The sequence below is a fragment of the Zootoca vivipara genome, chromosome 4 (assembly GCF_965207765.1).
Source record: "Zootoca vivipara chromosome 4, rZooViv2.hap1.1, whole genome shotgun sequence".
NCBI classification, from domain to species: domain Eukaryota; kingdom Metazoa; phylum Chordata; class Lepidosauria; order Squamata; family Lacertidae; genus Zootoca; species Zootoca vivipara.
In genome coordinates this window covers 45,358,997-45,382,852 of record NC_142587.1, presented here as the reverse complement: position 1 = coordinate 45,382,852, position 23,856 = coordinate 45,358,997, and the positions used below count along the sequence as shown (strand labels likewise).

General features: G+C 40.8%; 1 protein-coding gene across 1 annotated transcript; it reads right to left on the bottom strand.

Moving 5' to 3' along the window:
• Positions 1 to 2,799: 2,799 nt before the first annotated feature.
• Positions 2,800 to 21,891, bottom strand: CYBB (cytochrome b-245 beta chain). The gene is made up of 13 exons (XM_035114680.3): positions 20,632 to 21,891; positions 18,927 to 19,022; positions 17,008 to 17,118; positions 15,849 to 15,933; positions 14,757 to 14,902; positions 12,667 to 12,857; positions 10,457 to 10,586; positions 9,880 to 9,972; positions 7,866 to 8,119; positions 6,818 to 6,980; positions 4,935 to 5,081; positions 4,366 to 4,490; positions 2,800 to 3,515 (listed from the first exon to the last, which is right to left on the bottom strand). Exons 1-13 carry the CDS (start codon positions 20,674 to 20,676, stop codon positions 3,389 to 3,391), a joined length of 1,713 nt encoding a protein of 570 aa, XP_034970571.1. The 5' UTR covers positions 20,677 to 21,891; the 3' UTR covers positions 2,800 to 3,388.
• Between the last annotated feature and the right edge of the window lie 1,965 nt (positions 21,892 to 23,856).

The following is a 23,856-nucleotide window of genomic DNA, read 5'->3' as shown; positions in this document are numbered from 1 at the left end:
ACATCTGGTCCCAACAGTTTTCATAAGACTGGCTGCAAGTAAGAAGTCAAGCAGCTAGATTGGGGGGCTGGTTGAAAGCAGCAGACAGGTTGGTAGAGCAGTGGGCCTTATTTGCTCCAGCAGACCAGCAACCACTACATCCAAGCTATTTGCCACCACCAATACTTGGATCCTGAATTCCATCAACTAATTATGCTCTATGTCAGGCATCCCCACACTGTGGCCTTCCAGATGTTTTGGCCTACAACTCCCATGATCCCTAGCTAAGAGGACCAGTGGTCAGGGATGATGGGAATTGTCTTCCAAAACATCTGGAGGGCCAAAGTATGGGGTTGCCTGCTCTATGTGAAGGAATGCTTTGTTGGGCTGCCCTGAATCCACAGAAATAATTGTATATGTCCTCCCCTACATTTATCTTTGCCTCCATTTTCCTTCCTCTGTGGTTTCATAGGATCATAGAGTTGGAAGGGCCCCAAAGGGTTATCTAGTTCAACCCACTGTAATGCAGAAATACCAGCTAAATAATCCCTGATAGATGGCCATCCAACCTCTGTATCAATATCTCCAATGAAGGAGAGTCCACCACCTTCCAAATTAGTCCGAAAGGTCTTCCTAATGTTTAGGCAGAATCTCCTTTCTTTTAATTGGAATTGATTGGTTTGGGTCCTAACCTTCAAAACAGCAGAAAACAAGCTTGTTCCATGTGACAGCCGTTTCCCAGCCTAAACATACCCAGCTCCCTCAACTGTTCCTCATAAGGCTTGGTTTAGATTCTAGTAAAAAAACATAGGGTGTAATCTTGCCTGTTGATGTGTCACATGATCATTCACAAGGTCTTGCTCATTTGGGAATGTTGCACTACATGACTACAACAGATGCGGTTCCTCACTGTTTATGATGAAATGCTATTTCAGGCTTTGATTACCAAAGACACAACTTTCCAATGCTTCTATAATGCAATCCTATGCACACCATATTTTTCCATGTACTGTATAATATGCCCCCATATAAAATACGACCCCTATTTTTGGGGACCACAACAAACTTTTTTGGGGGGGATTGCTTTTGGGGGGACGACGATTGCCCAGAGTTAGTGAGCCTTTGGGGGGCACCCCGCCATTCACGCTACAGCCTGCCAGCCAATGCAAATCTCATGCATCGCCGCGGCCACCAATCGTCAGCATGCTCGCCGCCAAAAGCCCAACTGACCATTTGACGCAAGTTGGATCCTCCTCATAGAGGGTCCATGTTGTGCACAGCCCTGGGACTCTCTCCCCCAACTGGCTAAGGGGCGGGGCATTGCCCCAACCCAGCTGGTGGTGACACGACCCCACCATGGGCTTGTTACCCTGTTAGGGGGTGCTGGTGTGATCGTGGATGGGGTATAAAACGGCAGTGCGACGTAGACATGTCCTCTTGCTTCGCGCTGCCATAAATCAAACGCCCAATTGCCACAGCAGCAGTCAATCGTCAGCAGGTCTTGCCGCAGCAAACAATCACATGCCCAATCGCCGCTGCCATTCTCCTGCTGGCTGCTGCCACCTATCACCCGTTGCCCCTCTGCTATCCGTGTATAAGACGGCCCACAATTTCTGTCTATTTTTTCTAATGAAAAAATATCTTATACACGGAAAAATAAGGTATGTCTTACTACAACAGAACCTTCTTCCAAATCAACATGCTTTTGCGATCATTGTTATTAGCCCTGTACAACAGTAAATGGATACAATACATCCTGTCATCTTGGTGCAGGTCCAAAGGGCATAGCATTTAATGTGCGAATTTTACAGAACTCACAGCAGCTTGGAAGTCAATCTGCTTGTAAAGGAAGACTTACCTCTTAATCTTGATGTGTGCACAGTCAGTGCGTTTTTTCTGGGAGGATGCAGGGATACGCATACCCTTAAACATTTTGTGAATCTAAGTTTGGCCTTGTTGTGGGGCAGTATTTCAATATGAGTAGGAAAATGAGAGTACCCCTAAACATTTTTTTAAAGAAAAAAGCACTGTGTACAGTAATTTTGGTTATTTGGTGATTAAAGGAAAACATTGTCCACATACATCAATTTATATTTTTATACTAATGTACCGTCTACATCAGGTGTGTGGCATGTGAAAATAATAATAATCTGGCAGAGCCAAAAGGGGATTTGCAACCACCGCTGATGAGAGATGCCCGCAAATCCCTGTCCAATAACATCAAGTGGCCTTTGTAGCTAGTAGTCAGATCTTGCTAAGACCCTCATGAAGCTCTCTGCAAAGCAGCATGTTTAAAGGGGCTTCACAATCAACCGAACAGGTCACTTGATGTCATTGTGATGGCCACTGTGATGTCAGGTGACTGACTGCTGGGTGACCCCACCCGCTTGTCAAATTTGGGGTGTGGAAGAACAAGTCACTTTTCGCTTGCTCTCTAAAAGCTGAAAGGGAGGTGGGACTCGACAAGGCTCTTGGGGAGATACCTCCAGAACCTAGAAAAAAAATGAACTGAGTAATAATCATCATCCTTGAAATATGCAGGACCCACAAAACCATAAGTCATGAGCAATATGAATATAATTAACAGTTGCAGATGCTTGAAAGTAAGAGATGATTGCACCACATAAATCACCTGCCACACTGTAGTAGGGTCAAACAAATAGGGTGTGCCTGAGAGAATATGGGATTAAGCATGACACTATATAACAAACTTGTATCATTGTAGAATTTCTCTATGATGTAGAAATGAGAGAAAATCTGTGAATGTTTATTTTCATTTAAATTTGTTCACATTGAATCAGAAGGCTAAGAGACAGGAGAAAATTGCAGGAATGTTTATTGATGTGGCTTGCCAAAAATAAACTTCAGTCAAGTGGAACTCTTGCCACTTTCAAAAATATGCAATGTCTCAGTTGAGCAATATGTTTGACACTAGACACCACACCATGCCTCCATTTTAATGATTAAGGGTGATGGTTAAATAATAAAAACAAAAGCGAAATGTCTCTGGAAACTAGGACCCGAGGAGCACCTTTATGAAGTTTAAAACATAACCATGACAAATACTTAAAATGTTCTAGTTCTTTTCAATCCAATCTTATTTATGTAAAATAAATAAGAACAGAAATATAAAACCTGCAATGCAGTCCTATGAATGCCTACTTATTACAAAGTCCCATTAAGTTAACTGGAGCTTACTTTCAGAAAAGTACCTAAGGCAGTCTAATATGCAATATTTGGTTTCTGCCAAATTATACAGAATGCAAAAGCCAAGGCAAGCAGATGTGGAACTTTTGGAAAAATTCCAGAGAGACAAGAGCTCAATGTAGCAAAATTAAGATCCATAGTGCCCAAACACAAAGGATAAGATGTAGCTTTTCGATGGAAACAAACAAACATTTGAGTGTGTTCAAAAATTCTCTTTGTTGAATATGAAATGTATTCCTCGTGGATCAGCTTCTGAATTGCTAATACACATCTTATTTAAGGTGTCAGCCAAGGCTTCAGGTCCACACAGAAAAACACCAATCCTGGAACTGATAGCAAGAGAAATTACAGTTTTGCAAGTGCCTTATATAGTATATAATTTCAGTAACACAACCAGGGAGAAATTAACTGTACTAGAAATAAACTGGAGACATATTACAGAGCCTGATGGAACCACATTTTAAAGCCAAATACTCCTAAGTAACATTTATGCTTTTATAATGTACCGTAAAACATACTGGAATCAGCAGCCAAATTATCTGATCTTCAGTGAGCCTGCACTTTCCTTAAATGAAAGTAAGCTACAAGCTTATTTACACATGCATGTACAAGTTGTTCATCATGCAATATCACATCCATTACCACTTGAAATCAGACAACTAAAAGTGCGAACTGTCTTAATTTATAAGTCTGTTCGAGGCAATTATGGAGATAAGAAAACATTTCGCTTCTAAATTGCAAGTCTTCACATGTGTGAATTCAACCCACGTTCCACAGCCACAGTCATTTTTAACTTTTGGGTTCTAAAATCGAAAAGCTTAGGTTTAGAAACACCGTACAAATGAAAATTTCCCCACAATATGTATTTCACCTGTTGTTGTTTTTAACTTCTGCTAAATAACTTGTTCAAAGGCAGGAAGAAGCAGTCAAGATAAATTCCAGTGATTGTGATATATCAGCATATACTGGTATTTATATCACAATGTTGAAAACAAAGTATTGCCTAGCCCTAGTGTGGGGTTACTCCATAGCAAGATTGTGTGGCTAGCACCCATGGCTGATTTTTCAAGGAACCGAATATTGAATTGACTAGGCTCATGGTGAGACAAAAAGAGTGAAGCATTCATCAGATAAAGTATAGCAGCAAAAGTGAGGCCATACACTATGGAACAAATTTACCTTGGATGCTGACTTGCAATTGTTTTGAACTCATTCTCCCAATTTGGTCTCCCATATAAGGTTTTCTGTTTCAAGCCTGTGATCACATCTTTCTCTTCATCATGATGCACCATGAAATGAGCAGCCTGGAAAAAGGAAGGCAAAGGATGCCCTTATTAGATAGCTGTAGGGTCCAGAGGGTGACAGTGTGTGTGAGAGAGGGAGAGGGAGAGGGAGAGGGAGAGGGAGAGGGAGAGGGAGAGGGAGAGGGAGAGGGAGAGGGAGATACAGACTGATAAAAGATACAGACTGGCAAGCGGGCCACATGACCATTCCATACACGATTCAGCTTTTGGTGCGCCATTGCAAATGCCCCCTTCAAATATTTGTAGTGGCATCTCATAACTAGAACCCAGCATGTGGCAGCTAGTAAAAGTGGAGTTAGATCGGACAACACTGTGAGAATAAGGTTCGCAGAAGTGTGTCCATGGGGTTTTTACTTTGGGGTGGGTGTGGGGAGAAGGATTGCTGTAACTACATTGTCTTCCCAAGAATCCAACTACTTGGAAAGGACTACAGCAGGAAGTTACCTGAAATTCATCCCAACCAGTCAGATAAATGTTGTAGCTGAGAAAGTCTGGATTATTCTTCTCCTGCAGTTGAGTCTCCACTGATTGCAAGAGGTCAGCAAACCATTCAAAGGCGTGAGTGTCCCTGCAGAGCCAGTAAAAATAAATCTGGAAGGGGTAAGATGGAACTGGTTAGCATATTAGATTATGTGTTTAATTAGGTGGTTTCATTCTCTCCCCCCAAACAACAACAACAACAACAACAACTCTAAAGACATAAATTTAATTCTCTGGATCACCTCTGCTGATCACATTGGTCAACAGTAAAGTATTATTGTAAGGCTACAATAATGGTCACCTTTTATTGTCTAGGAAAAAGTAGAGGAAGCCCTTCAAAATGAACTAATTCCATGTGCACAGTGCAACTATGATGAGTAGACTCTTCTGCAGCATGAAGGATAATATTCAGGCAAGGTGAGGGGAAAACTCAAACCTGACTCCAATGGGTAGCAAGGGGTAGTAGGCATTCTTCAAAATATTTTGTACTGCTCTCGTAGCTTTCAGTCATGGTATATTAAGATCCTATAAAGCATTAATTAAATGCTTGCTCAACTAAGAATGGTCTTTGCCACCATAAGTTTTTCTGGAATTACCCCTAGCTAAGTCATTCTACTGCTTTATGGAAAAGACAAATGGGAACAACTGCAATAGTTGTTAATCAAAATATATGTAACAGAGATAAAGTTGAATTTGGGGCTGTCATTCTATGATCTGAAGTATTTGGTAACAGATATGCAACTATGATCCTAGGTTTTTGACCCCTGTTAAGATACTCTTGTTTATAAATGCCTCCCAAGGCATTTACATATCAGCAACATATATTATTTTATTTACTGTCTTTTGTATGGGGCATGTTTTAATATTTTGTACACTGATTATTTCTGAATGTAAGTGGTATGCATACATTTTAAAAATAAATATGTTGGTACTCATCCCAAAACAGCACTCTGGTTGCATATGCCAATAGAGCTTGCAATTAAAGAGATTAGATTTAAAATGATAAAGGATGTCACTGTGTGCATATAAAGAGGGACCCACTGTGGAGTGGGACTGGGGTTGAGATAGTGCTGAATCTCTGCTGTCAGTTCTCCATGCTTGGATGTACAGTGGTACCTCGGTTTATGAACACAATTGGTTCCGGAAGTCTGTTCATAAACTGAAGCGTTCATAAACTGAAGCAAACTTTCCCATTGAAAGTAATGGAAAGTGAATTAATCCGTTCCAGATGGGTCCGCAGCATTCATAAACCGAAAATTCATAAACCGAGGTGTTCATAAACCGAGGTTCCACTGTAGAAGTGAAAGTGCATCTACATGAACTAACAGTAGGGAGAGGGTTGTGCGTTATACTTTAATGCAAATTCACCTAAAACATACATGAGCTGAAATGTACCTGTCCTTTGAAATTCACTCGTCTTTGAATTTTGCAGTGCCATACCTTCAGCCAAATAATGTATCCAAAAATATGTATATTCGAGGAAAGTGTTGTAAATATGTATGAATTAGTAAAAACAGAAAATGCATATTAGAAAGTGCCCATTAGACAAAATTACATACAAAAATGTGCATATTAGGAGAAAAGTGCACCAAAATGCTGATAATTTATTTTTGAGACTTAAAAAAAGAAGCAAGCTGATGCAGATGTGTGGAGAAATGGACTTAAGAATGGGAAAAGGGCCAGATTTGTTTATACGGACATAAAACAAATAATTTATAGTGTTTCACAGCACTCTTTTCATGCATCAATCCCAACACTTGTCTTTATATACTTCCCAATCTCTGTTTCCATGCAGTTTTCCACTAGGAAACAGGTGTCACATGCTTTGGTATATGTCAGGAACAGACCTTTTTGAGCTTTAGGTTTAAGGCATCATTGCAGTATTTGTACCACACAGACTTGAGGACTGATGCAAAAGGGGTGACCCCAATGCCAGCTCCAACCAACACCACGGTTTCATAACTGAATACATCTTCACTAGCAGTGCCAAAGGGGCCATCGACAGCTATCCTAGAAGAGTAAGAACACAGTTAACAACAACAACTGGGACTGGCCCATGCATACTCTAATGATCCAATAGCACAGGTCAGAGTCAAGCCAATCTTGCAGTGGCACTGTTCAGGGACTAGTTCCACTTGGTAGCCCTGGCCCATGAATGCTGAGACAGGGAGTAGCCTATGGACTAGAAGTTAGAGCAGCTACAAAAATAGCCCAAGGCACATGCACAGGAGTAGGCAGGGCCGGCCCTACGGCCAGGCTGGGTGGCACAGGGCGTCAGGGTGCCTGGCCGCCAGGGGGCGCTGCGCAGCTCTGCCTGTGGCAGCCGCGCTGTGAAACGGGGCAGGGCGGGGGCGCCAGGGTGCCAGATATACTTAAGACGGCCCTGGGAGTAGGTTGCATGTACACTTATGCCAGAGTGAACCCATCTTGTAACAGTCCCTTTTTAGAAAACTGGTTTTTTATGAACAGGCAAGGACCAAAAGTGACTGTGGTGTGCAGATCTAAGGTTAACAGACCACTCTGCTTGGTTTCTGTGCTGGTGGGTTATGAAATCTGGTGTAAAAACAACTGGATTGTTGTGCTCATCTCCCTGAGTCAGTCTGGGGCCTCAACCTCAGCATTAGGACTAACTGACCTTGTACAGTGCAACTGAGCCATTTGAGGGTGATTATGCCATACTGACAATGGTGGGCAGCTGTTGGGAATGGTGCAAGATCCCCTTCCACCCCATTGTGTTGCATCCTGTGGGTCCTTTGTGCCCCTAGGAGCTTTATGGGCCAGCACAAACACACACTGGCTATTCCCTATAGTGAAGGTGATGCCACTACTTGCAGCTTGAGCCAATCCACATAGTGCGTTGCAAACATTTTCATAGAATGTTTATTCTGCACATACTTGGGCAGTTTCCAAGCATCCTGGAATTCTTGCTTGTCACATCCACAGACTTGAAACAAGCGTTCTGTCCAGTCCCCAACGACACGTATGTGGATGCTGAAGTAATCCTCTTCGGGGGCAGAAGTCAGTGTGAAAGGGTGCCACTCCAGCATGGACACTGCAGGACATTTGACAAAAATGTACTGCCCAACTTCCATCCTGAAGCCCTTCTTCTTCATCTGGAGCTCATAGGTTTGGAAAGGATGCGTAACAACCTAGGATGCAGGAAGGAAAGCTCTCAGAAAACCAGAAGGATGGGATGAATCATAGAATCATAGAGTTGGAAGAGACCACAAGGGCCATCCAGTCCAACCCCCTGCCGAGCAGGAAACACCATCAAAGCATTCTTGACATATGCCTGTCAAGCCTCTGCTTAAAGACCTCCAAAGAAGGAGACTCCACCACCGAGCTTACATTAGGTCACCAGGATGGGTTTGCCAAAGGAATTGTGAAAAATGGTCACAAAATCCTAAGCCCATATACTCACTAAAAATAATTATTTGAATGAAGAATTTAAGACACTTTCCAAGTCTTGCGCTACATTTATGATTAACTGTAGAGCTTTAGATACAGTAAATAATTTCTAAATAAGTTCTATCAATGGTTTGTAACATTTTGAGGCATCTTTCCAGCATTGGAACATAGGAGGCTACCTCAGACTGTATAATGTGCATTGACCTGTAGTAGCTCTCCAGGGTCTCAGACAGGGGAGCTTCCCAGCCCTACCTTGAGATGCCAGAGAATGAACCCAGGACCTCCGGCATGCAAAGCAGATGGTCTCCCACTGACCTATGGCCCTTCCCCCAATATGGAATTCAGTTTCTCCAGAGGATAAATAGGGATTTTTTCTTCTCTCAGATATTAGTATCACTTTGCGTCCAGATGTCAGCTGCTTTTTTGGAATTCATTCTGATTTATTTGTAGGTTGGCTATATGACATCTTCTCAAGCATATTTCTAGTTGCAGAAAGTCCAGGGTTTTTTGTTGTTGTTGAGCAAATCTTCTTTCGTTAAAGAACCCACATTTGCCAGTATGCAAACAAACCCCACCCACAAAATAGCAAAAATCTGGAAGTGCCTTTGGTTCCAAATATTTAACCTTTTTTTATTTTTCATGCCTAACCTTTCTCCCATAGGAGTTCAGGACAGCTGACAAGAAATATAAAAATGCAGCCAACAGCATTAACAGTTAAAACAGCATCAACAATAAAATACAGCACAGCAGGCAATACTTGGCAAAATATATATACTGTATATTAATTTTTTGAATATAATCTATCATTGCATTGACTTAAATACTTGGGAAGTAGAGGAACAAAAATAATTGCTCTACTATAGTTTTCAATGTCATTTACTTTAAGGATTGCCTGGAAACAGTGGAGACTGAAAATGCCCTCCATTTGCTGACAACATTGTGACATCACAATTTAGTTTTCCCAGTGATTACTGATCAAACTGCAGCCATTCTGCTGGGGTTTCCTTTCTGCCTTTTTCAATACATGCAAACTTTTTTAGAAATAGCTAAGGAAACTAAATTGTGATGCCATAATCCTGTTAGCCAATAAGGAAATTTTTCTTCAGTCTCCCATACCCTCCAACATTTCTTTGATAAAAATAGGGACGTCCTAAGGAAAAACTGGACATTGCAGGATCAAATCAGAAATTGGGATGTCTTCTGTAAATCCAGGACTGTCGCTGGAAAATAGAGGCACTTGGAGGGATTAGTCTCTCACCAGGACTGTAACTTTCAGATAAATTTAATGTACATTTTAATGAAAACTATAATAGAGCAATGGTTCTTTTTTTTCTACAGATATTGACTGTGTAAATGCAGTTAACAAATTCTGAAATTTAGGAAACATTCCTATCAACTTTAGGTGACATTCCTATCATCCCGGAGTTACTCTATGGTAGCTCCAGGATGAATAACGCTTTAAGTGAATTGAAACATGCAAGCTGATTTATATCACTCTTACCTTTGTGATAACAACTTTTTGTTGGGATCGCCAAAACCGTACCAACCGTTCAAAGACATATAGAATCATGGGACCTATTACCCATTTCCAAGTCTGTCAACAGAACAGGAAGAATTAACAACCAAGGACAGAAAGGAATGTATGAAATTCTGTTAAATAAAGATATAGTTGCATTATACATGCAGGAACTGGTTTCAGCAATTAACTCGGGGAGCTCATTGCATCACAGCCAACATTCATGAGAACTTCTGCAAGTGCTTTGTCTCTTTAGAAAGTTACTTCATTCACAATGGGCTGATTTCTAAAATCTATTCCTGTTAAGAGAGTTCTTACCCTTCATCTAACATTTAGAGTTACTCTTGAAAGTGCACATCTATTATTTCTTTCCTTTTCATCAGTAAATACATACAAATTTACTGAATGTGTGAGAATGACTAATTCTTGACCCGGTTGGGCATTGACATTACTCTTGCCCTTTCTGGTGGTAATCTGGCTGCTAAACATTCTAATTAAGATTTTCAGGGGTCTCGGTGCCTAGGTTTTTAAAACAAACAAACAAACAAACAACAGATCATACCATAGGAGGATTTCCAGAAAACTGTGGTATAGGACATGAAGGTATTTGCCCCCAGAGGGTGTAATTCTTGGCACAGGTATCTGGATCATGGACACTCAAACTATTGGGAGTCTGTTTACGTACAATTTTTCTGGAAGTGACAGCAAAAATCAACATGAGCAATGTTGATAATAGATAATAACCAAAATTAAAAGTAATTACTTTCATATCATAACGTAAAATATATTCAGTCTTATTTTGTAGGCATAGAATGTATGTTCTGCTTTTTGTAATGTGTAATTTTAGGAAAGTTAATTCTGAGACACAAACCCTAGTTCAAATCATCTGCAGTGTGGATGCATTCTTCGATTGATGAAGAATATAGACTGCAGAAGTTCATTGGTAGTAGACGATGGAACATTTCAACACTGAAAGATGAGCAAATGAATGGACCTCTGAGGTTGTGGATGACATTATTAGATTCTCCTTCCACCCTGGCCTTTGATACTGGAGACAGGTGTTTTCAGGGCCCACCCTGTTCCTATGATCATAATATGTTTTGATTTCTTTATAATATTGAATTTTTGAACTGCTGTAACCCATCCTGGAACCCTTTGATGAAGGGTGAGGGAAATAATAATGATGATGATGATGTCCTGTAATGATATCCTCAAGTCTACTCTGGCAACACTATCTCCCCATGTCATATATGCCATTATCTGCCAACAATGCCCTTCTGCATTCTACATAGGACAAATCCTGTCCTCCCTCAAAGAGTTGTGTTGTGGTGAGACCTGGAGACCGACTTCCGGTGTTGTGGGTGGGTAAAATTGGTCAGCCACAACACCTGATTGGTAGGTCCCTCGATGTTGGGTTCAATCTGGCCAATGGATCAAGGGACCTATATATGCCCATGCATGTGACCCAGAGCTTCCTCTTTTGGCTTGTGCATTTGGAACACCTGCCCACCTCTCCCTACTTTTAGGGCATTTTGCGCTTGACCTTGCTATGGCATCATGTGTCGTCTGTCGTTGGGACAGGGGCACGGCAGGAATTTTCCCCATTTGACTGATTGGCTGTTGCCATTTGGGTTTCGCCTGCTGCGTAGCAAATCATCACAACTTGTAAGGTTGCAGATAGGCACTGGTTCAGGTGATAGGGATGGGAGAATGCTCTTGCCACCCCTATGTGAAGGGTATTCCATTAAAGGAATCCAGGGACTCAAATGGTTTGGTCAACCCCTGAGAGGGGGTTGTGCCTGTGCCTGAGTCCAGGGGGACATCTGGGTGGCAGACATAGTCTGTTCCCGGCTTTTCGCCTATCCAGGTGTTCCCCCTAGGCTGACCTATGCTGGTGCCCTGGGTCAGCGCTACCTGCAAGGGTGCAGGGAGCTAGTCGAACCAGAGCCTATGCAACTACTCACTTTCTGTAATCAATAAAGCTGTGGCCTAAATTCTGCCAAAAACCAAACTAAAATTTGAGTCAAGTGTGAATTTATTTAGGGGGGAGGTTTCTGGGTCTGAACACACAAACAGATCATTCTCTATGCAAAAGAATAAACTGACCCAAATCAGAAATGGCAATTTCGAAAAACCAGCAGTGGGAACATTTCTACCTTCCAGGACACTGCATCCTGAACAAAGAAACTCCAGAGGGGTTCTATCGTTTGTGGATTAAGTCAGGACAAATAATTTTATCTTTCTACATGCATTGTATGTTTTTTGTGTGCCTGTGAATGGCCACTGTTAGTAACAGAATAAAGATCACTATACAGTATGTGCTTTCTGCATTTCCTTTCCTTCTGATCCATGTGTATATGTCTGATGAACTGGACAGTTGTCAATGAAAGCTTTTGCTTCATTTCAGCTCAGTAAGTGCCCTGATCATCCTCCTTAGCTGCCAACTTGAATAAAACATTGGGGGGCCCAAGTAAACCCCACCTGCATAATCAATCAAAAGACACAGCACACCACCCCATTTGAATGGCAATGCCCATCAACTTGAAGGGGGTGCCCTCCTCAAATATTTTGTAGGAGAGACCGCAGGGACCTTGGCCCCTAGGAGTTGGCTCCTATGTCTGGTTGTTAACTTTTAGCTGGAAGAAGAGTTCTCTGACTGAATCCTGAGAACAAGTTCATTGTTCTCTGATCTTTAGCTAGTCCCAATAAAGGTACTCTGACTCCATCTCCATCTAGTTATTTAGTGGAGTATCAAAATAAACAGATACTTACCCAACTCCATGGATGATGAGACCAGCAAAAAAGAAAATGAAAAGATGATGGGTGAACCAAAATACTTCAAAGTATGACCTTCGAATGGTTTTAGTAGATGATGTGATAATTAATATTAGACACAGTGTAATGATAACTCCACTGAGGCCGGCCAGGGTTGTGAATGCTACATAGAGACAACCGTAAGGGCTCTGTGAACAGAAAAGTATGGGAACGTAAGCAAACACTGAATTGTGTAGCATCTTTCTTCAAGACAGCTGAAGGAATAAAGTTCTACAAGAAAAACAATTGATTATGAATATTTATTACATATATTTCCTGCTGCTCCTCCCAAAGGAGTGCAGAGCAACAAACATATCCACAATCTTTTTAAATAATAAGTATTCTAAAAAGCTACAGTTGATACAGTATCTGAAAATGGGTACACTTTAAAACATTCTCTCATCCAGTAATCTCAGGGATGCCTAGGCAAACAGGAATGTTTTCAAATTCCTCCTGAAAGTTAATAATGTTGGTGACAGATGCACTTCACCAGGGTGGGCATTCCACAAATGGGGAGCCACCACTGAAAAGTCCTTGTCTTTAGTCAGTGCCGTGTGGGGAGCCCTTGGCAACAGTACCATCAACAAGGCCCCACCTTCTAACTGTAGGGTCCAAGATGGCTGATATCAGTGGAGGCGCTCTCTCAGCTACTTGGGTCTCATGCTATTTAGGGCTTTATATGCTAACACCTTGAATTGGCCCCAGTGCACTGGTGTTTTCAGAACCAGTGACACATGTTCCCATTGAGCTGCCCCACTTACCAACCTAGCAGCTGCATTCTGCACTAGCTGTAGCCCCCAGACAGTCTTCAAGGGCAGCCCCATGTAGTGTGCATTACCATAGTCCAAGCAAGGAGGTCACTAGAGTACAGATACCTGAGGCCAGGCTATCCAGGGACAGCCACAGCTGGTGAACCAGCCTAAGCTTACCATAAGCACTCCCTAGCCACTGAAGTCACTTGAAACTGACAAGTGACAAGTCAGAATCCAGGATTACACCCAGATTACAAACCTGTTCCTTCAGGGAGGTGCAGTCCCTCCAAGAACATACATCTAATTCCCAGATATGCCCACAACACTTGCATCTTATCAGGATTCAGTTCCAGGTTATTGCCCCCATATGTCACTGCTTCCAGACAGATGCCCAGCATCTTCACAGACTCTCCTGAGGTCTGGAAACAAAGCCTTATGAGGAGTGGTTGAAGGAATAGGGTATGTTTATCTTGGTAAAGAGATGAGAGAAGATATGATAGCCACCTTCAAATATCAAAAGGGCTGACACATGGAAGATGGAGCAAGCTTCTTTTCTCCTGTGCCTGAGACTATAACCCAATGGATTCAAGTTACAATATAGGAGATTCTGACTAAACATCAGAAAGAAATTTCTGACTGTAAGGGACTGTTTTACAGTGGAACAGACTCCCACAAGAGGTGGTGGACTCTCCTTCCTTGGAGGTTTCAAAGCAGAGGTTGGATGAGCATCTGTCATGGATGCTTTAATTGAGATTCCTGCATTGCAGGGGGGTTGGGCTAGAAGACCCTCCGGATCCCTTCCAACTCTACAATTCTATGATTCCAGTGGAAAGGAGAGACACAGCAGTGTGCCAAAATACTGATGACATTGCTCAAAATGGCTGAATGACAGCTCCCAATGGTTTCATATTTTAGATGGTAATAAGCAGATGAGACAGAATGAAACCTTGTGGGACCCCACAGTCCCAAAGCCATGGTGCTGAGCAATGGTCTCCTAGTACTGCTTTTTGGTAGCAACCCTGCAGGTAGGAGCAGAACCAGGGTAATAAAGGACATCCAACGCCCATTCATTGAGTCGTTCCAGAAGAACATCATGGTCATCAGTATCAAAAGCTGATAAGATGTCAAGGAGAACCAACAGGGTCACATTCCCCTGATGGTCATCAATCAGGGTGACCCAGTCTGTTTTGATGCAAACAGCATTATAATGGAACAGCAGTAGTTGCAGAAGGAAATAAAGTTATCTCTCTGCAACCACCACTAATTAATTGTTTCTCTAGAAATGTGATTGCTTACCGGTAATTTATATCGTGCAAAATTCAGGTAAGATTCTCCAGGGTTATCTCCCAAATCAGACAGCGCAGTCTGAAGGGTTCTTTGCTTTTCATTGCGAGCATCCACCAACCGTTCAACATTAAATAAATGTGCAATTGTATGGATTGCTTAAAAATAAAAACATATCCAAAAGGTGTTAGAATAATGTAGTACAGGAGTAGCCAATGTGCTGCTCTCCAGATGTTGTGGGCTACAATTCAATTTGTTTGTATCTGGCCATCAGACAATCACAAAACATAAATTTATAGCACTATGAAACAAACACAAGGTGACATCAACAGAAGTTTAATCAGATCTAAATAAACCACAAGACAGTAAACGTCAAATACCTATTTTTCCTGACAGATGTTATGACATGCCCCTTCCAAAAGGAAAGATTGCTCCTATTTTAAATGAATTTTTAAAAGTAAAATGGGAGGAGATGAAATGAATTCATGCAAATCTGAATAAACTTATATAAAACTTAAATGAATGGAAGCATAAAAAACCCTCAAAATTCTGACAAGGCACAGCATTCTCTTTTAAGAATTTTCTCCTCTTATCAGTTACTGCAGGTAGAAAATGTGCAGCCTTTTATCTTGTCCACCGAGTTTGTAATTTAATTCCTCCATCCCTGACTGCTGGCGATTAAGGGACAGCCAAAAGACCATTTGGGAGGAATGAGAATATTTGGTGTTAACTTAGTCCTGTGTTCAGCTCCCACCTTGCTCAGAAACAGAGATTTGGAAAAAGTACAAGTGACAAACCTTGTTATTCTTAGGCTGCATTCACATGGCTGTTTATTCCATTTTCACAATGTTTCCCTAACTGTGCATTTCCACATTATATTTAAGTTTTTGCACAACCATAAGTTTTTGCACAACCACAAAGCCACATTATTTAAAAAACACTCACTTTCTTCCCAGCCCCAATATTTTCTAGAAACAACTCCACTGACACCTTCCTTCACCTCTGACCCTTCACTTTCTGAACCCTTCCTGCAAAGTACTACACTCCTAGGAGTCACTAAAACCAACAGTGCTTCTTCCTAATGCAGAGTTTCAGAACACTTACTGGTATGGAGTGCAATTGCCCAGGCCACCAGCTTGTGAAATGTCAGGTTCCTGTCCAACTGTCTTCTGACACGCACTGAGCAGCACTAGTGATTTAAAAGAGGAAGTGTGAAGAGATTAACCCAAGCCTGGAACATTCTGATGAGACACTTATTGAAAAAAAAGGCTACAAATCATTTGTTTACCTGCCTTTAACTGATTACATACATTTATTTGCATATTAACAAATTTCTGCAGAGATCTCGTTTGTATGTTCACACTTCTTTCACCAACCACCAATTTAATAAACAAAGCTATTTCTTGCTAGAACAATAACAACAAAGTGGCTAAAAACCAGCTTGGTATGTTAACAATGTAATATGGAGATGAAGTTGTTGCAGGGGAGTATGTTTGCTTATTCTGGATTCCTAGCTGGGGGTTCAGAAAACACTACATTCACCAACCCAGAGAAGCCAGCAAGTGTTCCCACGTCCTCTGACTCAAAATTTTACTATAAAAACAGTGAAGAAGCAGTACATTCCCACCTTTTCAGAATAAATTATTCGGCCACCTTGGTACAGTACAGTAACCAATTCATACCAGCCACGTTATATCTTAATTAAAAGAAGATTCTTTGTAAAATCAAATACTGAAGTAAGAAAATGAAAGCCTAAATTTTACGCTATTATTCAGTCTTGAATTAGATGATATACTATTTTTTCCTAAAGAGCTCCAATGGGGATTTTCAACACAATGCAGAATTATCCTGTGCTTGGAAACATAACTGATATTTCACTCATAGCTGATAATTGTTTTAAAGTGCATGTTTACATTAAAGGAGTGCCTGCTCCCATATGAACCTGGTGATGGACAAAGACCATCCTCCAGGGCTCATTGCCTCCCAGTCTGAGACTGGTGGCAGCTGGTGTGTAAAAGCAGTAATATCTGGAGTTTTTCTTTACAGGGGAAAACATATTTTGAAAGCTCTCCTGCATTTTGTGTCAACAGTACAGAAAAAAATATGTATCAACACTGAATGTTCTCATACTTTCATCACCGAAACAGATCAGGTGAATATGTTCACAGATGCTTCATTCATTGTAACAAAAGTTGCACTAAACAAGCACAATTGTGTAGGCTGCTTACTATCACTAAGAATGGAAAATACTTCTCCATCTTACCGCACTGGAGCCTCTGAGGAAGGAAAGCAGATTTCGACAGACGGGGAGCAGAATCAGCATGCAGTTGAAATTCAGGCATGCTGCAGGTGCCCGAGCCAGGGCCAGGAAAGGCTAAAATGTAAGGCAACAGAATTCAAATTAACTAAGCAGCATTATCTAAAGAATGCATTGGAAGAGAGGTAGAAATCTGATCTGAACCTTTGTGTACTAGGTGCACCAACATTAAGGATGCCAGACCAGTATATATGGACATGAAGAAAATGAGAATTGGACTAAATGGAAGGGCAGATTGTCTATTGCAAAATGGATTATAGAAAGCTAATTTACATGATCAGATTTAGCAGAAGATAACACACCTCTCATACATATCTAGTCAAGTGGCTACCACAGGAGAATTGCACACCTGTAATGGAAGCAAGAATATGACCTGGTAAATTGCCACCTCAACTGGTGGGGCGAATTCATTTTAAGTGAGCCCAGAATGAAACATTTTCTTACAGTATTCACCTCAAAAGAAAAGTTACCTTTCTTTTGAGATGGGAAGGGAAATAACTAAAAACACATGCTTAAGCAGAAGGGGGGTCTTACCAGGCTCCCCCCAAAATTCCTTCTCTTCTTTGCACTGCATTTTGATGTACCTTGAAATTCACCCCATCAACGTAGTCCAATATATTTTGCTGCCTGAGGCAGAAATGCCCCTCCTGACCCCAAGTCAAGGTATACAGGACCCAAGGCAGGCCAAGTTACTTTTGGTACTCGAAGCATAAAATTCCAAAAGTTACACTCGCTGTGAGTGAATGCATAATAATAATAAAATAGTTAATAGTTTGCTTCCCTTTCATATTGCCCCAAATAAGCTAAGCTACCTCACTCTGCTTACCAGTGGGGCCAAGCCTGCTCTCCCCATACATACACGCACAGTTTAAAATAAAACTTGTGTTGCAAGCTTGGAAAGAGTAAGTGTGAAGGAATTTTATTCTCTCTGTGTTTGGTTTCTTTCTGTCCCACTGGGGAACTTAAACCTGTTGTAATGGCACAGACACTTGGACAGGAAATATTTTCATATGCTAAGTGTGATATTTTTCTTTGTTTAGTTTTTAATTAAAAACTGTTTTGGAAGATGAAAAAAATGGAAAAATACAGTCTCCACACCAAGGATGGGGAACCTGCGCCCCCCCCAGATATTGTGAGACTACAACTCCTATAATCCTTGACCACTGGCCATGCTAGCTGAGTCTGATAAGAGTTGCCTACCGGTAGACCAACAACATCTAATTTGATCTTAGAAGAATTATGAAGGTGAACCTTTGCATAATGTTCTTGCAACTGATCTCTGGGGGCCTTGCCAAATCACCACAGCCATTTCCAAATAGCAAACATCTTTTTGAGAGTCACAGCTGACTTGGTAGTTGATTCTGACAAGAAGTGAGAGAAGAAAATGGGAAATGGAAGCAAGGAAGGGAAGTGGCCATACTGGGACTTCTATGATTGCTTAAAAGTGAATGGGTGGGAACATACCGGAACTGCTATATTTTTGAATAGTCAAGTTGAAACCAAGATTGCTCTAGGATTACCGGTACCTGTTTATGGGTCGTTTATCCCAATTTGTTTGCAGGGAGGTTATATGGTGTCATGTCAATCAATTTCCCCCTCACACTTCCCATGCATTCTCAGAGTTGCCTGGAAACCAACTACAGTTAGGGGTGGGGGAGCCATTACTATTTTAAAAAGTATGATACTGCTTCATATGTCCAGAGCAGATGGGATCTGTGTCTAACTCAGCAGTAGGTCCTGTTGAATTCAATGGGCTTACCTACTCCCAGTTAAGGAGGCCTGAGATGCAGCATAGATTAACATTCTCTTGACAGAGGTACAGTAAATATACATCAGTGTACAGCAAATATGCATCTAGTACTTACCCCAAGAAGTTCTCTTGTATAAATGTATTCCCTTCCAAGGTCATATACGAAGTAGTACCAGCAGAAGAGGAAGATGTTTATAGCTAGCCACACAATCTGAAGGGGGGGGGGAAGGTATCTTAATTTATTTTTAGTTGCTGAGAAATCAAGCATTTAAACTGGAACACTTAAAGTGGAACACTTTTGAGTCTGTTCTTCCTGCTTATAGAGTAGGGAACAGAGTGTTTTATTATTTTTTATATATAAAACACCCACTCATTAAAATAATAATAATAATCATGGCAACGTACAATAAAATAACTGAAACAACATAAAATACAGAACAAATGATCGGGACTGGATCAAATTACTTTTCTAAAATTTGGCAAAACAAAAATGCTCACGAAACCCCTGGAAAGCAGCTAGGACCTCAACTGTACTGACAACTGCCCTAGGAGCTGGGATGGGTGTGTGTGTGTAGCCATCTGCATTTTCAACAATTCCCCCTGACACAGCATCACCACATCAAGGGTGTTATTAAATGCTGGTGCCAAGTTTCCTAGGAAACCCACTGATGCAGAAAGTTGTTTTGTCCAGAGGAAACTATTTTACAGAAGGCTCGTCAAATGTGGAACTAGCCCTGAAACACCCATGGTTATGAGGACATCTTCCATGTTCTGATAAATACCCCTTTCTCCAGTCAAAATCATACCAGATTTTAACGTGAGACTAGCACAACTTTTCAAAGATTTGTCAAAACCAGTTTGCACATCTCAGGAATTTTGACATCAATTCTTGTTCAACTTGAATAATCTAAACAGTCTGATAATTACCAGTTCCATGAGATCACTGTGCATATTAAACAATGAGATTGTTATTTGATACCATTTTTTAAAAATGTAAGTGGTAAATTGCAAATTAGGGATAGTATATATTTCATGTGCAGTGTAGCCCACCCCTCCAAATTTATTTATCACCACTGTAAGATTTTTTTTATTAAAGTGATGTTCAGTTCCAAAACATACACAAAGGTTATATATATATTTAAATCCAAATGCATAAAGAAAATACTGTACAATAAATAAATACTGTACTGTACAATTGTATTTAAAACTACTCATCTGTGTACAACACAGATTCTAAAAGTTCATACATAATTCTACTTTCTGAGTCTTTGAGCCCCTTCTATTACCCATGGCTAGATTAATTGCATTAATGGATTTTTGGTTGAAAGGTAGCATCAAGAACCTCGTCAGAAAGGCAGAAAACTTCTGTAAGACTTCTGTAAGCTGTGGTTTCCATGCCTGACATAGTTTACCGCCCCTTCCAACTGAATATTGATTGCCTTCAATCAAGCTAAATTGACTAAATATTTTTAAAAGCTACAATATTTTCTTACATTTCAATTCAATGTTGTTGTTTTTTTCACAGACCAAACATTCTTATGCATGCCTTTTGATGAATCTCCTCATTCTGAATGCTTGCCTTCCATCACATTAAGGCATTTCATTCTGAGACATAAGGGGTTGTATCTAATGCTGGTCACACACAGAATAGATCCACTGAGGTACATTAATTTCAGAGTGGAATGTAGTTGGATACAACCCAATTCCTTTATTTTATTTTATATAAAAAGCACCTTTTATTGATTTGCATGAAAATAAACCAATGGCAATCACTGAAAGAAAGAAAAAATAGTCTTATTAAAAATTATTATTGTACTTACAATGACAAATATGGAAAGTCCCTCATTTTCTATCCAGTTGCCCATTCTGATCGCTGCTTGAGAGACACTGAACAGATCATTCTGAGGTACGTGAGTTTTGGGGACTTTTCCCTCCAGGAAGTGAAAGCTTACAGGCTTGCCACAGCCTATTTCCCTATTTCGGTTTGCATGCAATTAGCTAATCACTTATACATCATACATGTTTCTAATGTCCATCCTTTTCACATTAGTAAAATGAATGAAAGGAATTGTTGAATGAAAGGAATTGTAGGAATGAATGTCCTTGTTTCCTCCTGTAGTCAATGGCCTGGATTGTGTTGCTCATTTGGTGTGGGGTGGGGGAGAGGATTTCCACCAACTCCACCCTCCATCTGCAGCCTTATGCACCCCATCCACCAGCCCCAAGCAGATTTTGATATAAACTTTTGCGTATAGTAACATAAATGGTGCTTAACACTGGGAACTGCCATCACCTGATAATTTGTTATATCAGGCAAATTCACTGCTCAATTCCCTGTCTCCCTCCAACCTGAGCTTCAGAACAATGGTGAGATACAAGATAACTTAATCTTCTGAATTCTACTTTTGTTGCACCTTCATTTATGCACAAAGGAATTTCTCTTATATTGTCTGCTTCCCAGGAATTTGAAGTAGCCTCCTGCAATACACACATCCATACAAATGGATCAGCAGTTGTGGAGGGTGCATGTATTGCAGGTGCTGAATTGCCCTAGGTGCCAGGTCTGGGCCTCCGAGATACGCCCCGCCCCCTTGCAACCAGACAACCACCCCAGCCAAATCAGTGCTGTGATGGAGAGGAAGGGGGCTCTGCGCCTGCCGGTGTATCTGCTGTGATGTGTCTGTAAGCAAGATATCAGATTAGATTCCTGCCCCTTTCTGCTTTGAAAAAAGACATTAAAAACAAAACAAAACATGGCCTTTAGTGGCTAATTATGACTTTAGCTGCAGGAATGTATTGTAGTCTGGCTCTGAAATATTATAATTATGCTGATCATTATTATTGTATGACGCACACTGTCTTTTAATAGTGCAGTGAAAGAAATGGGTGTATAAAATAGCTTCAATATTATATTGTATAGTGCATGTGTTAACAAATAATTTGGAAACTGCTTTGGGGGGCATATTTTGCCTGAGAAGCAGTCCAAAGATCCACTGCATTATAGTCTGCCTGTAGAAAAGCTAGCACACAGAAGCAATGTTGAGATCCCATGTAACACTTGTCCTGAGCAGAAACAAAACCTGCAAGAGAGCAAGCATAATGGTTAACCGCATGAGGCAGGAGATGTTATAATTCTCAACTGGGCCATAAACTTACTGCACCCAACAAACCACTATCCTCATTCCTTCCACCCCAGGGTTTATTAGTGAAGAATCTTGCGGCACATTAAAGAGCGAACAAATGTATTATTATTGCCTAAGCTCCCACTGACCGCAATCTGCTTCATCAGGTGCATTATCTGACAATATGGTGCTGTTTATCTGGTATACACTATATAACTGGCCTAAGTACATGGGTGCAATGTATGGATTACAAAGATAATGCAGTGAGGCACACAGGGTAGTATTCAACTAAGTTTTAGACAGAATAGACCCACTGAAATGAACAGACCTAATTTTTTTCACCTATCTTCATTTTGCTGTAAGATTCTACTCTGCACTGCCCTCCACTGGTCTACATGGATGGTTGGAACAACAGGGTATTCAACAAGAACTGAAGTTTCAGGACACTCTGCCTTTCTCCAGGACAGCTCCCCTTGTTTCTAGCTGTATGCTACTGTGTTCATCAGGGAGTCACCATCACATTGACTGTTGTGTTTCTCTCTCTCTCTTTCTTTCAGACAAGAAGGCAGCAGAACAGAGTCACACACCACAGAGCTGGAAAAAGAAAGCCAGATGGCAGAAACTAAGCTGCCAACTAAAAATATCACTCTCGTTTCAGACAATGCTTGAAATGCTTTCTCATGTCAATTTAGCATTCGTTATTATTAGAGCACCTAAAATTGATAGGCACCGTACAAATGTTAGGGGCAACGCATAAGGCCCATAAGCTTGTGGTCTTAAATCCAAAGCCTGCCCATCAAAATATTGTTTTCTACTTCAGTATGGAATAAAATTGAAATGATGAATTTATTAATTTGCACACTAGATTGGTTGTCACAAGAGTGCTCCTGAAATAAACAGGCTGTGTGCTACTGTTCAGAAGTTAGTTCTAGTAAAATCAATGGAATTTGCTCCAAATAAATATATTTTTAATTTACTGCATTTGTATACCAGGGAGATCAAGGTGGTCTACATGGTTCTCCTACGTCCTGTTTTATCCTACAACAACCCAGTGAGGTAGGTTAGACTGGCCCAAGGTCACCCAGCAAGCTTCATAACTGAATTGGGATCTAAACCCCCCTCTCCCAGGTCCTAGTCCAACACTCTAACCACTACACCACACTGACTCTTCATTGGAATGCAATGATCAAGTTTGATGTATGTCAAAGAATGCGCTTCTTTCTTGTTCCCACCTCTTTCCAGCTCTGTCTGAATGGCAGCCACTCCCTCATAGTCCAGAGAGCAGCATATCATGTGTAACAGTCATAAACCTATTCATCAGAAAGTTCCCCCATCTAACAAATGAGATGTGGTGATTGAAAGTTTTGTGTAACAAATGGAAAATTCACATGAATTTTGCAACACTTTGATCACATGAAAATGCCTCTCAGAGGGGGTATTGCCAAGGTTTTAATTTGGTTTACATAACCAGAGAAAGAAAATGAGGGAAAATTCTAAACAGAGTTTTCCTATATCCACAGTCTTTTCAGATTTGGCTACAGCTCCTCCTGCCCTCTGTCTACACTAGGGATAAGGAGAAACTGGATTCAGTTTGCATTCTACATAATATTCCAAATCTACATAATATTCCAAAAGAATATTTGCACTTTTCTTAATTTTGCAATGCAGTTCTCTGGCCAAGTAATGTGTGCAAAAATGCAGATATTAAAACAGCACACAACAGTGCATTCCATTTGAGGAAGCTGCTTTGCAAAGATGCGCATATTAAGCAGAAATGTGTACAGTAGAAGAAAGTCACACTAAAACTCTCATGAATTTTCACAAGGTCTCTAAAAATATATACCACAAACTGATGTGAAAATAAAAAATTCCTTCTAGTAGCACCTTAGAGACCAACTAAGTTTGTCATTGGTATGAGCTTTC

Excerpts from the sequence above, each read along its gene's own strand:
- CYBB (XM_035114680.3), bottom strand. The coding sequence starts at position 20,676 with ATGGGCAACTGGATAGAAAATGAGGGACTTTCCATATTTGTCATT. Across the intron at positions 12,858-14,756 it reads TTGCACGATATAAATTACCG|AGCCCTTACGGTTGTCTCTA; the intron begins GTAAGCAATCAC and ends TTCTGTTCACAG. Across the intron at positions 4,491-4,934 it reads CTGGTTGGGATGAATTTCAG|GCTGCTCATTTCATGGTGCA; the intron begins GTAACTTCCTGC and ends TCCTTTTTCCAG.